Here is a 16,322-nt window from a genome sequence, read left to right on the forward strand (position 1 = left end):
GAGTCCAAGGGAGAGCTACGAGGGGGATCAAGGGACTGAACATCTCTGCTGGGAAGAGAGACGGAGAGACCTGGGGCTGTTCAGCCTGGAAAGGAGACGGCTGAGAGGGGACCTTATGAACGTAGAGAAATATCTGAGGGGTGGGGGTCAAGGGGAAGGGGACAATCTCTGCTCAGGGGTGCCCAGCAATGGAACAAGGAATGATGGGTTTGAGTTAGACCATGGGAAGTTGCAGCTCAACGTGAGGAGAAACTTGTTGGCTGTGCGGGTGCCGGAGCCCTGGCCCAGGCTGCCCAGAGAGGGTGTGGAGTCTCCTGCTCTGGAGACTTTCCAACCCGCCTGGACGCGTTCCTGTGGGGCTGCCCTGGGTGACCCTGCTCTGGCAGAGGGTGGCACTGGGGGATCTCTAGAGGTCCCTTCCAACCCTCAACATTCTATGATTCTACAACTCTATAATTTGCCTAAAGACATCATTTATTTCACCAGGAGACCTCGGCATCATCCTACTTCTTGCTGTTAAAACAGAGAACAGGTTGGTTCACATTTTTTTTTGGAGGGGTCTGTCGATGTGGAGCATTTCAGCTCCACTCCAGGACATCATCATCCCTTGCACCGTCCCCTTCCAAACGGCCCCTGGGCAAACCCTGACTCCAGAACATGGATTTACCTCATCGAACAGCTGCAGCATGATGGTGAGGACATCTGGGTGGGCTTTGTCGACCTCGTCAAAGAGCACCACGGCGTTCGGGCACTGTCTCAGCTTTTTGGTGAGCTGCCCGCCCTCTTCGTGGCCCACGTAGCCCGGAGGGGAGCCGATAAACTTGGCCACCTGGGAGGAAGCGACAGGACACGTTAAAGCCGACCTGTGGATGTCCAGAACAAAGCTCAGCAGGTGGCCAGGACTATTTGCTGCAGAGAAATCAAGTTCTATATTTCTTGCGACATCTATGGCACCCCAGGGTATCCCAAAATCAGCTTAATAAGCAAGAATTTGGCAAAATGCAGATCGGTGGCTGCCAAGCAATTACCTTGCCCAGAGGTTTAACCAGCAGAATCTGCCAGAACAGGCATGGGCAGGTGAAGAAGCATCACCCTCCCTTCCTAAAGAGCGTCCAGGTGACCCATCCCAGCTGCACAAGACCCATTTTTATTTCTTTTAGCCTTTTTAAGAACAAGAATTCAAGGATACTCAGGATTGAGAGCAAGGATTCAAAGGAAGGTAGCTCTGGCAGGGAATCGAAGCTTGTGAAGAGGCCACAACAAAAGTATTTTTCTTGTGTCAATAACTGACTTCAACTACTTGACATCTTCATTTCTTAAATGGGGTTAAAAAAAGCAGAAGATGACTTCGAAGAACAGTTCTGACAATAGAAATGTTTTGGCAAAATTGGCAAGGGATTTTTGACACACAGCTTGGAGTGCTTTCAAGCAGCCGAGGTCTGTGGGTGTGTCTTTGGGTGTACAAAAGTGGAAAAGAATTATCAGAGTTGGGGTTGTTCAGCCTGAAGAAGAGAAGACTCTGAGGAGACCTTATTGCAGCCTTTTATTCTTGATGGAGGCTTATAAGAAAGATGAGGAGGGACTGTTTGCAAAGGTGTGTAACGACAGGACAAGGGGCGAGGGTTTTAAACTAGAAGAGGAGAGATTCAGACTGGATAGAAGGAAGAAATTTTTCACAATAAGGTTGGTGAAACACTGGCAGAGGTTGCCCAGAGAGGTGGTAAAAGCCCCATCCCTGGAAACACCTGACGGGAGGTTGGATGGGGTCTGAGCAACCTCATCTGCTGAAGATGTCCCTGTTCATGGCAGGGGGGTTGGACTAGATGACCTTTAAAGGTCTCTTCCAACCCAAACCATTCTGTGATTCTGTGATTCTCTCATTCAAGAGGCTCCTTTTTGCCTTTGCTCCCCCTTTCTCCAGCAGAAAGCAGCTAATTCCCTCGTTTCGCAGTGCCTGGGGCTACGTGAGGCTGCCTGGGCTCCTTCAAAGGAGACACCGTCTCCTCGGCTGACCTCCTGATCCTTGTTTGCTTGAAAAATGTATATTGCTCTCGCTGCAATTCTCTGCTTTATTCCTTCCCTTTGCCCTGCCTCTCATCTTTGTCAGGGTATGGTATTTTATCTCTTTACATTTATATCGCTGCTTCTAACTCCTCTTTCTTTGTACCAAATCATCGACACGGCTTTATTTTTATCTGTTTTGCCTATTTTTCACTCCTACCCTATCGTATCACAGCCCCTGGCACCCCGAGCGCGAGGGTCTGCCTGATCCCTGCCTGGTGCTTCTCCTTCTTCGAATCACAGAATGGTCAGGGTTGGAAGGGACCTTAAAGCTCATCCAGTTCCACCATCCCCACTAGATCAGGCTGCCCAGAGCCCCATCCAGCCTGGCCTGAAAAATTTCTTCCCTGTCTCCACAAAATAAGGCTTCAGTCTTTACGAGGACGGTTCCTCACAGATACTTCTCACCCTGTGCTTGGGTGCACCTCACCATCGGCATCAATAAAAACTCCTACACAGTCATTGAAAGAAAAAATATTGTTATGAACCTATCTCAGCTGGGATCTTGTTGGTTTTTGGGGAGACAGAGCCCTTTGAAGGGATTCGGGGTTCCCCCAGCTCCGGAGGTGACCTTGGTGGCAGGAGGAGTGATGGGACGGGTGGGCTCTGCGCCACAGCCCCGTGGTTTTTGACATATCAAACCACTCATTTTCTGGAGAAGGTGGAGAGGGGATTCTGCCCCTTTGCTCTGCTCTGGTGAGACCCCACCTCGAATCCTGCGTCCAGTTCTGGTGTCCCCACTGTAAGAGGGACATGGAGCTGTTGGAACGAGTCCAGAGGAGGCCACAAGGATGATCCAGGGGCTGGAGCAGCTCTGCTGCGAGGACAGGCTGAGGGAGCTGGGGTTGTTCAGCTGGAGAAGAGAAGACTCCGGGGGGACCTTATCCCTGCCTGCAGTGCCTGAAGGGACCTACAGGGAGGCTGGGGAGGGACTTTTGACAAGAGTGTCCAGTGACAGGACAAGGGGAAATGGATTTATATTGAACGAGAATGGGCTTAGATTGGATCTTGGGAAGAAATTCTTCAGTCTGAAGGTGGCAAGACTCTGGAATAAATTGCCCAGAGAAGTTGTGGCTGGCCCCCCCCCTGGGGGGGTTGTGGCTGCCCCCTCCCTGGAGGTGTTCAAGGCCAGGTTGGACGAGCCCTTGAGCAACCTGGGCTGGTTGAGAGGCATCGCTGCCCATGGCAGGGGGTTGGATCAGATGATCTCTAAGGTCCCTTCCAGCCTGGGCCATTCTATGATTCTATGATTCTAAGAAATTGGGGAAGATCCTGGACGCTGCTACGAGGGTGAGACAGGAGATGCTCATCATGTTGAGTGGCAGCGAGGAGATGCTCAGCACCACCCAGGACAGGGACCACACACAGGAGAATGACAGCATTTGTTTAAATTACCCCTAAAACTCAAAGCTGCAGCCCTTGAAGCAAAGACAGCCCGTTTACTAACCTCGTGCCTCTCCTGGAACTCCGACATGTCCAGTCTGATGAAACCCTGCAAGAGAAGGAAACACTTAACGTGACTTCGGATGAAAGTGCTCCAAGTTTCGTCACATTTAGAAGGTTCCTCCAGGTGGCTGCAGGGATGAACCCATGGGTTTGGGGTTCCTGAGGACGGCCGGTCCTGGAGCGGTCAGATCCACCACAAAACTCAGAGGTGATGAGAAGATGAGTGAGGAAGAGTTGCCACTTCCAGCTCACAGCTCCCGGCTGAAATTCACTTCAGATGCTCTGTTCGTCGCCAGAGCCCGAGCGATACAGATGGGACTGAAAGAGCAACTTGCAGTTTGCTAAACAAAATGGGTATTCTTGCGGTTCACCTTTGTAGGAGTAAATCGCAAGAAGAACACAATGTGTGTCCTTAAAAATAAAAGGAAAAATCAAAATCGTAAAGCTGAGGTAAAGCGGGTTTGTGGGGGGTGACCTTAAATAGAAATATTATCCTCCAACAACAGCTACAGACCGTGTGAGATAGTCACACACAGTCACACGGGGATCACGGAATCGCAGAATGGGTTGGGTTGGAAGACACCTTGGCAGAACATCTAGTCCAGGTCCTGGGACATCTTCAACCAGATCAGGTGGCTCAGAGCCCCGTTTAAATATTCAGCTTCAGAGCTAAGGGGTGGGACGATCGGCAGTGCAAAAGGAGCCTGGAGCTCTTCTTCTTGGGGCACCAACCCATGGCAGTGACACCCAAGGGATGGAGGACAGCAGGAGGATCTGCCTGGTTTGCCGCTCTCCTGTGAAACGTCGGTATTTCGTGGGGAGGCAGTAAAGAGTTAGACCAGTTTAAGACAGATTTCCATTCAAAGTGGCCACATTTCCCCGCGAAATATTAAAATACCACCAAGGTTTGGCATTTCTCATGGCCTTGTAGCCTCTCTAGCAGGATGAAAACGGGACGGTTGCGGGTTTTCCTCTTTTTTTTTTTTAATTCGCCAGCTCCTGCATCGTCACCGCCTGTGGGGTTTATGACTCCCCCCACCTCCTCGCTCCGCTCGTTACAGCCGTGACGGCCGAGCTGATTCATCACCAATAAAACTCCGATTTGTGCGTGCTATTGAATTAACACAACACTCGGTGTTTAACGGATCTCTCCGTTTGATGTTCGGCCGGGCACTGACCAGTTCCAGGTGCGGGAGTCGGGGATGAAGGTGCTTGAGATCCAGGAGCCTGAGATTTATTTCTTCCGGAAGAGTAATTATGGAAGGACGAGGAAAAGAAACCAGGGCTGCCATTTTTTTTATAGCGTTGGTTTGCTTTTGATCTTCCGTCTACCCGCGTCATTTTATCTTGCGTCCATTCTCCGCTGGAGGATGTAGGGGAGAGGAATTAATCTGCCGTCGGCGCAGGGGGCAGCTCTGCTCATGTTTCCTCTTTTTTCCCCAGCTCTGAGCTTCCCTCCTTCCCCAGTTCTTCCTGGGAGAGAGCTCCAAGGCAGGCAGAGGTTTAAATGGGAATCGGGGAGCCCGTCTTTAAACATTTGGGCTTCTAAAATCTCAGACATCCCTGCACTCTCCCTCTTGCCAAGCCACTACCACCACGAAATAATTCTACAAAGTGCGGAGTGGATAGAAAAATAAATGACATGAGCAGTTTCTGGCAATGTGAGGTGGGACTCAGTGATCTTAAAGGTCTTTTTGATCCTGAACAGTTCTGTGATCCCAAACGTTTCAGCGCTAAGAATCCGAGCACGAAATCAATGTCATCCCAGCAGTTTCTGGCAGTGTGAGGTGGGACTCGGTGATCTTAAAGGTCTTTTTGATCCTGAACTGTTCTGCGATCCCAAACGTTTCAGTGCTAAGAATCCGAGCACGAAATCAATGTCATCATCTCCACCGTCCGTACCGGTACAACGCAACAAGAGGTGCAGCTTGGGGACGTTTCAAATGGATTTTTAGTATTTTATCCTTCTAAAAATTTACAGTGTTATTAGGAACAGCGGCGAAAAAATACCTTAACAACGCAGCGTGTCAAAACAACGGCAACCTCCAAGGGGCAACACGAAATACCGTGAAATCCATTTAGATTTTTACAATCTAAAATCAAAAAAAAAAAAAAAAAAAAAGCCGAAGGGAAGCGGCGTTACCTTTTTGACGTCCTTATGGATGTACTTGGCCGTCTGCTTGGCCAGCTCGGTTTTACCTGTTCCAAAGAAGAAAAGCGTTAAACCAGGTTTGTCCGATGTCTGTCGGTCAGCTGTGCCAACACTGGGGCTGGCACTACCCTCCTCAGAACCAAAACACGTGTTTTTTTCTGCAAATGCGCTCGTGGGAAGGGGAATATCCCTGCTGGATCCTGGGGATAACACCCTGCAGAGGGTGCCAGGGCCAGGCAGCAGTTACGGGGTCGATTAGGAGAGCAGTGTCACCACGCGGCTGCTTCATTTTCAATAGTTGATTCTCACAATGGGCAGAGAAATATCTTTATTTTTTTTCACGATAAGGTGTGGTTTGATCAGGTTTCTGCTCTGTTTACTCTCGATACCCTCAGTTTCCTGCACAACGTCTTTTACCCTCAAAAGAATTTCAGGGGAAGGGGATATTCTTTCTTTCTTTGATTAATAGAAGGTGACTGTCATAAAATTCTACGATTAGGAGCACTCAGGAATGGAGCAAATCCACCCTGACATGGATAAACACAAACACACCAGCTCTCAAAAGGCTGGATCTCATCCTCCCAACCTACCCAACCAGGGAAAAAAATCCATTAAACAGACAGGCTCTACCCCTAGGTTGGAAATATCCTCGGCTCTGCCAGCAAACCCTTCTGCCTTGCTGCCACACACCGGCACGGAATTGCTGAGTTGACCAGGTGGAGAATTGAAATGGAAATGAAAAAATTGTGTTTTAAAAACCAAACTGGCTACAAGAAAGTACGGTTTTACCGGAGTATCACACGTCTGCCCTGGTCCCACCCAGAGGGGTGTTTCGGCGACGAGAAACTGGGGTGGCTCAGAGCTGCTTCGTTAGATCGCCACAAAAGGGCTGCCCTGGCAGGTAGGAAGGGCCAAACTGTAGCATCTTATTTCAGTTTGAGCTTTGTTGGCTTCAGCACGTGTAAGCACGTAGGTCCATACGTGTGCTTGCACATATTAGATACATACTTACGTATGGACGGATCTAGAAAGTGCTCAGCTGCTGTGGGAATCTACCACAAGGTGAAGACACGTTAGATATTTCAGGCGGCACATATTTGGGCTTTCAGATCGCTGTTACATCAAGACCTCTATAAAACATGTCCATTCGAGGTAATAAAATTTCTCAGCCTCTTCGCTTTCTTATTTTGATATTCGTTCTCGTGGCAGCAAAAAAAAAGGAAAAAAAAAACCAAGGCAGGGAGATGGATGGGGAGTGAGAGAGCTGACCGGGGATGCTACCGAGCCCTCGGACCCGCGATAAGCCGGGCAATGAAGTCTCAGAAACATTTCTCTCTGGTTTTATCCAGCTTCAGAGTGACTCGTTTGGAGTTAACACTTGCCTGGCTGTTGCTCTGACACATCCCTGCGTGTGGCCCGTCGCCTTAACCCCTCCAGCACCGGCCCCTTCCCAAGGCCCAGAGGAGTCAGTGGACGCAGAAGCATCGAGGTGGTTTCAAACGTCGCCGTTTCGTTACTTTAAAGCTGCTTTTTGTTTTGTTTTCGTTCCGTTTTTATTTTTTTCTGCCCTGGCTAAAAGTAATTTTGTTCATTTCATGAACGGATCAGCCGTCGTGTTGCATTTTATTGTGCTCCGGGACAAACAGGATGGGTGTCAGTGAAACCCCAGCGTTACAAAGCAAATCCTGGTGAGCCGAGATTTGGTTTGCAAGCAGCAAATCTCTTCTCTTACCCCACCCCCGGACACATTCCTACTGGAAAGGGCTTATTAAAATAACACTTTTAATTGTGAAAAACACCTTTCCCTGAGGTTTGGGAAGGCAGACAGTCCCTCCAGGACATTTCAGCGTGTGTCCCAGCACAGGATGTCACCCAGTGGGACAAGGAATTGGGGTGACCAGTTGGGAAGTGGGCACCTTTAACTGGTTATTTTATGAGGAAAAGACCTGTGCTGAGCCTGAGGAGCAGCCCAGCCTCTCCACAGGGCTCTCTGTCCCTTCTCACCACCACCCAGACGTTACCTATTCCAGATGATCCCAAGAAAAGAAAGACCAGCGGGTGCTCCTCGTCGTACCAGCCATTTTCCTTCCTCCGGATCGCTGCATTTAAAAGACAAGGGAAAACAAAAAAAAGGGAGGGGGGAGGAGGAGGAGGGAAGACATATAAATCAATGACACAAAAGCAAGTATAATTATCACTAAGTATACACTATGTTTTACTGCTCTCTACCCACTCAAACTCCTCACTACCATTAGTGCTATCTAATTTGATTAGCCAGCCAAGGCCCCAGAGACACCTAATCAGGTTAGCATGGATTTGGAAAGCTGCCCAGAGCAGATTTCGGATAAAGTTTTCCAGGATGTGCACTCAGCGTTGCCAGGGAGACAGCGGGGAAGGGGGGGACAGGGATGGATGGACGGATGGACAAGGGGTGGACGCGAGAGGCGCGTCGCCGGCTCGGGAGGGCGACCCCTCTGCGAAGGAAAGTGGGGTTGGAAGAGTTTCTGCGTTATTTCCTCGCACGCCAACGAAAACAGGGAGGTGATCGAAGGTCATGAAAAGCTCTGAACTGGTGCAAGTCTAAAAGGAAAGGGAAAGGACAGCTGGTTATCTTCGTGCTTCTCCGGGGAGCAACATCCAAGGGCATCCTGGCTAAGATACCAATGGAAAATTTTACAAGAAATCCTCCTCGTCCTGCCAGCACAGCCCTTCTTCAGGACAGACGCTGATCTTTCTCGCAGGGACACCTCACTCCCACCAGACCAGGTTGCTCCAAGCCCCATCCAACCTGGCCTTGGACATCTCCAGGGATGGCACTTTCACAGGTTCTCAGCCCAACTGAACAGTTTCAGACTCGGTGAGGCTCGCTCGCCAAACCAGTAACACCACTCCACTAGGCTCATCTGGCAGATAAGTGATGGATTTTGAGGCCGAGAGGGTCAAAACTCAGTCACCTGCAGCCTAGATCTGGGCTGTGGAGCCCAAAAGCGATGCCCTGGTTCAAATCAAAGGTCTCCTGCTCCTCGGCCTGTTGGCTAAGTAGTTCTTACCCTTTTAATATCAGACACCCCCTGGGTTGGACTGGATTTGACATCTGGCAGTTGGCTGACACCAGGACACCAGGACATGGGCCAGGTTTTTCCTCCATCCGTCGCAAGCATTAGCTTGGTGCAGTGATGCTCCCTGGTTCACAGAATCATGGAACAGTTTCAGCTGGAAGAGACCTTCAAGATCATCGAGTCCAACCTCTTCCAAGCCCTATCAACACCACCGAACCACGTCCTTCAACGTGACATGTACCCATCTCTTAAACACCTCCAGGGACGGCGACTCAGTCCCCTCCTTGGGCAGCCTGTTCCAATGGCTGACAACCTTTTCAGTAAAGAAATTCTTCCTAATATCCAAGACTAAGTCCCATCAGTGGAATTTTTCTCTCTGAATTGTGCTGACCCTCAGCTACCTTCAGCTCTGGGGATCTCCAGCACCTGCTGCGATGTGTGTCCTCCCCGGCTCTCACTTCCAAGTACGTGTCCGGCCTCCTCTGGAGCCCAAGCAAGTGCCATGAACCTTTGAGCAAAGCCCTTGCTGAGCACAGTCGACAGAAAACAGGGTATTTGCACCCTGAAATTTAGACCCATTTTTAAAAAGGGTAAAAAGGAAGACCTTGGGAACTACCGACCAGTCAGTCTCACCTCTGTGCCTGGGTAGGTCACGGAACAGATCCTCCTAGAAGCTCTGCTAAGGCACAGGGAGGACAGGGAGGTGATCCAAGACGAGCACGGCTTCACCAAGGGCAAGTTGGGTGGATGTTGCGTTGGGGGAAATCGTTTAGTAGGTTGATAGGGCTGGGACAAAGGCTGGACTTGATGATCTTCAAGCTCTGTGATTCTAAGTCCCGCCTGAGCAACCTTGTAGCTTCGTGCAACAGAGTGACTGCTTCAGCGGACAAGGGAAGAGCCATGGATGTCACCTCTCCAGACTCACGCAAGGCCTTTGACACGGTCTCCCACACCATCCCTCTCTCTAAACTGGAGACATACGGATGTGATGAGAGACACACGGATTTGGTGGTTAAGGAGTGGGTCGGATGGTCACGTTGGTCAACGGAGCCAGGTGACAAGCGGTGTCCCTCGGGAGTCCGTGCTGGGACCAGTGTTCTTCAAACTCTTCGCTGATGACGGAGGCAGTGGGATCGAGTGCACCCTCAGCAGGTTTGCAGGTGACACCAAGGTGAGTGGTGCGGTCGATCCGCCAGAGGGACGGGATGTCTTCCAGAGGGACCTGGACAAGCTGGAGAAGTGGGGCCACGAGGTTCAACAAGGACAAGTGCAGAGTCCTGCACCTGGGCTGGGGCAATCCTCATTACCCATCCAGGCTGGAGATGATGTGCTGGAGAGCAGCCCCACAGAAAAAGACTTGGGGGTACTGGTGGATGAAATGTTGGACACGAGCACAGGGCTCACCAGCTCACAGTCTGTGTAACACAATTAAATTTCCAGCTCCTACATCAGAGGGAGACACGTCTCAGCCTTCTTGATTTAGCTTTGAACACGGCCTGTTTTGCAGCTCTTTTTTTAAAAGAGTTATCCTCGCCATACGCATCGGTGCACGTTTGCAAAGTGTTTTGGGATGTTTTGTAAGGGGCAGATGTCAGAGACTGAAGAAGTTACATTTGATAGAAGTAGGGAATGAAACAGCTGAGATGCCCAACAGCAATAACCTGCGTTATTTTGAAGGAGAACGGCAGCATCGGGGAGGGACAGAACGAAGAACGGAGGGAAATCAAAATAAAGCCGGCAGGAGAGCACGAGAACCTTTAAAATGGGGGAATTCTGCAAATCGACCTCCAAGAGAAAAGCAATCCACAAAATGCTCTCCTTGATGGGGTATCAGAACAGATCCCTAAGCCACAGCATGCAGAGAGGTCTTTGTGCAGGAACGGGGAGAGCGAACCCGCTATGGGAGATATTTAATAAGTATTTCCATTTTTGGCATGTCAAAAGATTCGCACGCAAAAATATTGAGCAAATATTTCACGGGAAAAAAGAAACTGAGTATCACAGCCTCCAGACCGGTGGCGAAAGGCTGCCTCTGCCAGCAGGAAGATGTTAAACAGCAGCAGCCCAGGAGAAATATTCCGGCAGCTGGATCATACAGCTGACCTGAGAAATCTGGAGCGAATTTTCCACAAAGACCTTGGAGCTGCTCCTGTTGCTGAGAACACCTGCATGTGGCCGAGCTCCTCCGAGCCCGTGCCTGTATTTGAGGTGGGGTGGAAGCCGACAGATCCGGTGAGGATTAGGAAAACAAGTGCAAAGCCCCGAGTGAGCCTGAAAGCTGCCAAGGCAAAAAAAAATATAAAAAAAATCAATCTACCGAGGTTAACAATGAGAGGTTTAGAGGACTGACTTGACCACAGTCATTAAATGTCTCCACAAGAAAGCACAGAACTTGCTCTCCTAGCAGACAAAATTAACACGCTCCAGGGACTGGAGTGAGATGAATTCAAACGAGAAAATAAGGCAGAACGTTTCTGAATAATGAGGGTGATTAAGCATCGCAGCCGCTTGTGAAGAGGTGTGGGACCGAATCTGTAAGCTCTGCGAAAATGGAAAGTCTTCTTGAAAGGTGGGAGCAGCTCAGTCTGAAGGTGAAGGTTTCCATCATCGTGCTACGCAGGGTGTCACCCCCAACAGCTGAAAAAAAGCCCAAATTAACCTTAAAGTCCAGGGCTCATCCACCCAGGGACAGCGAAGTTAGTGTGAACTCAAGCCCCAGCGCCATGAGTTTATGCCCGGACTCAATCGAGATGCATTACCCTCGTTAATAAGTCCTGACTCCTGTCAAGGCTTAATTAAGTCGGGCGTAGAGCCAGGCTGCAGGACTGGCTCCGGCTCCCCCTGCCCGGTCGCTGCTCGGCCTCCTGGATCTCAGAAATCACAGGAGAGGCCCAGCGGGCATCCAGTCCTGCCCTCCAGCCTCTCCGGGCTCACACGATCCCCCCAAAACAGCCACGGCAGGAGGAGGAAGAGGAGGGTCTGGAGCCACCCCAGCCCCTGCCTGGCTCTGCCCGCATGTGCCTCCTTCCCTGCCCTTTTGCCGTGAGGTCAAACACTCGGGGTGGAGATATTTTATAAGAATTGATGAGGGGAACGACGCGACCGGCGACAATTTCTGCGGCTATTTCAGCTCAGATAATAACGGCAATAAACTTTTGCTTCAGGGCACGGAGTGACCACTCGCAGGGGTCAGCTGCGTTCGATGGGCTCAAAGCAGCAAGGTGAAGCGCGGCTTTTTTTTTTTTTCCCCTTCCCCTCTGCAGCAGGATCCCAGACTTTATGGGTAAATGCTCGTCTCGCTCGGAGCAGCTCCAGGGATATGAAACACCCCATAAAAAACTACCGTCGCGTTAGCGCTCGTGATTTAACGTGAGATGCCGGCTGGGAAAGGTTGCTCAACGTGAACAGGTTAGCTAGATCAACGTGGTGATGAGGTAAAACCTTTTTTCTACAAGCAGCCTTAAAACAATGAGTTATTTTAGCGGAAAAATGAGCTTCAGTGCTCTTCAGGCTCAGAAAACCTGTAAAATTCTGGATGTCACCGCAGAGGGACCACGGCACCCTTGGGTCTTGCAGCCACGGCCGTAGGAGGCTTCTTCTAAGTTGGAGAAGAGGAACAAAGCAGGACCCCAGTGTCAGCCTGAAGGATGAAAACCTCAGCCAGGAAAGCCCGCGGGAGCGCTCCCCTCCTCGGGGTTTGTCCCCACAAAGCGGCTGCCGCCCACGTCGATAAAACACGCCAAGAACTCCACGCTGGGAAAGTCGCCTCCTTCCTCCCATCACTTCAGGGAGGGCGGAAATAAATAAATAAGAAGAGGTAGGGTCACGCATTGACTCCTCTGCTGAAATCTCATTAAGACGTTCAGACCCAATGTCCGAGCAAAGAGGTTGGCGATGACGCCCGGGCCTTCTTCTTCGGAGCCATTTGCAGCGTCGCCGCGGCGCTCTCACTTTATTTCGTACATCTGTAACGGCGTAACTGTGGCGTGGTGTCTCCGAGAGGCCCTTCAGCTCGCTATTGAACTGATAAATTCACTGTATTACTTTACACAAATCAATACCCGAGCAGTTATCAGGGGTTGATGTGACCGAAATTGGTTTCAGCCAATTTGTGAGTGTAATAAATGTCCATTTATCAAATCAATTCATTCAGCGGCGCTTCTCCGACTGCCCAGGGTACAACGGGGTGAGGTCTCCAGGTTCGGACCCACCGTGGGATCGCTCTCCTTCGTCCAGGTTTGGCATCGACCGCGTCTCCGAAGAAGCGCTCATCCAGCCCCGTCACCGGTGGCTCTGTGAGGTGATGAACCCCAAAATTAGCCCAAAGCTGTTTCCTTGCAAAGTCCGACAAAGTCAGAACTTGTAAAGGATCCCGTCTTGTCCAGTTTCCTTTGGATCAAGGCAGGATGATATTCCTTGCTCGTTTTTTCCTCGGCTTTGAAACGCCAGCCGACAATTTCTACATCACAGCTGATGAGCGTGTGCCAAACTGGCAATTCGATGATCAGAAAGTAGATTTTCTCCACTACCCTTTACTCAAAATCCCCGCACTAAAAAGCAAACAGCACTTTTTTCCTGCTCCCTCCTTATTTAACTTCACGAAGAGCCGCAACAGGTCATTTCAATACAAAAAGTTTAGAAAATCAGCACCGGGAAGGTTTGGTTTTGAACCCCCCTGCCTCTAAGTGAGCACTGTCTGGCAAAAGCTCTGAATCTGTCGAAAAGAGGGGTTCTTTCTCCACCATAACACTGAGGATATGAGATCACAAAGCAAAACGAAAAATACGTACGCTTTCAAGAAACTCCCTCCTTTGGTTTATAACCTCAGAGAGGAGATGCTGCCTGTGCAGCCCTAAGCAGCAGGTGCTGCTTCACCCTGGTGCATCTTCAGGTGAGAAAGGCAAACGAGACCTAACGAGATTCAGAAACACTCATTTAGGAAAGTGCCCTGGAAGCACAATCACAGAATCCTAGAATCACAGAATGTCTTTTAGCTGGTCATTTGCTGCATCCAGGCTGCTCCTGGGAGATCACAGTGATGCCCTGCCTGTTTCTTTTGGGTTTTTTTTTAAATGTTATGAGATGGAATATTTAATGTGCCTTCTGTTAAAACCCAACAAACACCTCTACCCGCAGAAGAGAGAGCACCAGTTGGCCACGGCCAAACGCCTCCCATCGTTGCCATCCCCAGTCAAGAGCACTGGGAGAAATCCTGTACCCTCAGAGATGCTCCTGTTGCGATCACTTCATCACCATCATCATCATCCACCTTCTCACAGTGCTGCCATCGTCTGTCCCACTTCGTGTAGCAGAGAAGAGAGCAGCAGGGCTCACATGCCTCCCGTGGAAACGACAGAGAAGGGTTTCTTCCCTCTGCGGCAGAGATGCCGAGGCTGTTGACTGCGGCAAACTCCGTGCAAGCACCCCGGGCAGTCGCAGCCCCCGCACGTCCCCGCCACCCCGGACAGAACCCAGAGCGCGTATTCCCTTTGTATTCTCGGCTGAGCCCCTCTGGAGACTGTTTGGATCATGCACCGAGTGACGGATTAAATCAGATTATTCAATTAAGGCGGCGGTTATAAATTAAACACAGCGGCTCACGGAGCTGGGGCGCGCGGCGGAGTCTCCCGGCCAACGAACCGAGCGCGGAACGGGAGGCACGTGGAGTCTGCAAAGTGGCAGAAGAACCAGCTGGGAATAAAACAAGTAACGAAAATAGCGAGGAAACGCTCGGAAGAAACAAAGTAGTGTCTCTAAATTCAAGAAAACAACAGAAACGGGGCAGAAGGGAAGGAGGGGAGGAGGGGACAGAGACTCTCTCGCTCCCCTTCGGTCCGATGTCCCGAGGCTGCGCGGGTATCAAGCACATTCCCTATAATTCAATAAGAGAAACCTCCATAAAGGCAGGCGCTCTAATGCGCAGAAACACCACCTGTGTCAGAAACAGGCACTGCCCATTAATCAAAGCTTCCCAATTAGCCCGAGCGCTGCTGCCCCCAGGCACAGCCGCTCTCCAAACACAGAGGGGCTCTGTTGGCTTAGAGCGGGGGGAGCAGAGAGAGCTCTGGCTCTTTCCAGGGCTTCCAGATCACACAGGACTTCTCTTTGTTAACTAAGATCACTACGGTTTCCCTATTTAGGTTTCTCTATTTCGGTTTCTCTATTTAGATTTCTCTATTCAGGACAGTGCGTAGTCTCAGTTCTGCCCCGGCCTCAGCCCGGTCTCACCTCCCCGCCCTGGTTTCCAGGTACCAAAGTGGGATGGTTCAAGGAGTTATTACTGGGATCCGTGGGCTTTTAGGCAAATCGAACCCAGCCCGTCTCGCTGGAGCTTTGATTTCCTGACAGCGTCTGGCATGAAATAAACTCCTCCTGAGTTTTGAGAGGCTGGCACTGAGAAAAAGCATTCGAAACCCACAGTTCCTGTTTGGGCCCGTGTGCCTAAAAGCTGGTCTGGTTTTTTTTCCCCCCCGACTCCATCATCTGGTCCGATGAAAACCATCACCTTTTCCTCCAAACCTCCCTGCACGCTTGTACAGTTCCATCACAGCCACAAGAGGCCAGGCTCCTCATTTATTCCCCGTGCTTATTTAATATTTCTTTAAACGGTGACAAGTTAGAATCTGAAGTGCAGGAAAACCACCTGAAGAAAAAGGCAGGCAGCACCCCAGTTTGGGAATGAGGACCAAGGGCTTGCAGCAGATCCAGCCAAGAGAACACTAAGGAAATACTCCAGGCTTGCTCTATTTGCTATGTGAACTACCAAATCCATAGTACCAACAACCAATGTGGCTTCCCAGGCAGAAAATGACAGGAGCAGACTTGGAAAGGCAATGTGCTTCAGACTGAAGAATTTTTTCCTAAGATCCCATCTAAATCTGTTTTCCTTTAACTTAAATCCATTTTCCGTTGTCCTATGGGTGAAAACTTTTGTAAAAAGTCCCTCCCCAGCCTCCCTGTAGGTTCCCTTCAGGTATTGGAAGGCAGCTATTAGGTCCCCCCGAAGTCTTCTCTTTTCAAGACTGAACAATCCCAGCTCCCTCAGCCTGTCCTCATAGCAGAGGTGCTCCAGCCCTTGGATTATCTTTGCGGCCCTCTGGTTCATCTTTGTGGTGACCAGCTTTGACCTTCGAGCTGCTGCACCTGAAACTGCCCCTCTCATGATGAAGAGCAAGTGTTCTCTTTGAGAGCCAAGAAATACCTGCTGAGTCCCTCCCCGACCTTGGTGATCTGCTTCAAAGCAGCCTCAGATCAGGGCTCGATGGAACAAGCGTTGTTTTCCCTGCGGAACAGAAGATGTGGGAGGGGTCCTACCTGCTCCCACTGTGGCTATTGCGCTCTCCTGCCCGATGATGTGCTCCTTCAGCCGCTGCTCCAGCGGAAACCTCCGGCGTTCCTCCAGCTCCCTCCTGAGCTGCTCCTCCTGGAACTGTGGGAGAGAAAAAACCAACGTTGGGACCAGAGGCTTTTCTGAGCAAAATGAGCATCGGGTAGAGTTTTTCCCCTCCTGGTAGCACCAGCCCAAGCAAGAGAAAGTTTCTGGATCTGCTAGGGATAGAGGCTGGGGTGAGGGGGAATCACAGAATGTTGGGGTTGGAAGGGAG

The 16,322-nt window shown here is 50.4% G+C and overlaps 1 protein-coding gene across 1 annotated transcript in view; it reads right to left on the reverse strand.

Moving 5' to 3' along the window:
• Nucleotides 1–16,147, reverse strand: part of CLPB (ClpB caseinolytic peptidase B homolog (E. coli)) — a gene marked incomplete at its 5' end in the record, with an annotated part of 22,642 nt that extends 6,495 nt beyond the window's left edge. Inside the window, 5 exons of the mRNA XM_009867386.1 lie at nt 668–829; nt 3,509–3,553; nt 5,651–5,706; nt 7,681–7,758; nt 16,033–16,147. Coding sequence (XP_009865688.1) covers nt 668–829; nt 3,509–3,553; nt 5,651–5,706; nt 7,681–7,758; nt 16,033–16,147 — 456 coding nt within the window. The remainder of the gene's footprint in view (nt 1–667; nt 830–3,508; nt 3,554–5,650; nt 5,707–7,680; nt 7,759–16,032) is intronic.
• Nucleotides 16,148–16,322: the final 175 nt, after the last annotated feature.

Source organism: Apaloderma vittatum, unplaced genomic scaffold, assembly GCF_000703405.1.
Source record: "Apaloderma vittatum isolate BGI_N311 unplaced genomic scaffold, ASM70340v1 scaffold3784, whole genome shotgun sequence".
Classification (NCBI taxonomy): Eukaryota; Metazoa; Chordata; class Aves; order Trogoniformes; family Trogonidae; genus Apaloderma; species Apaloderma vittatum.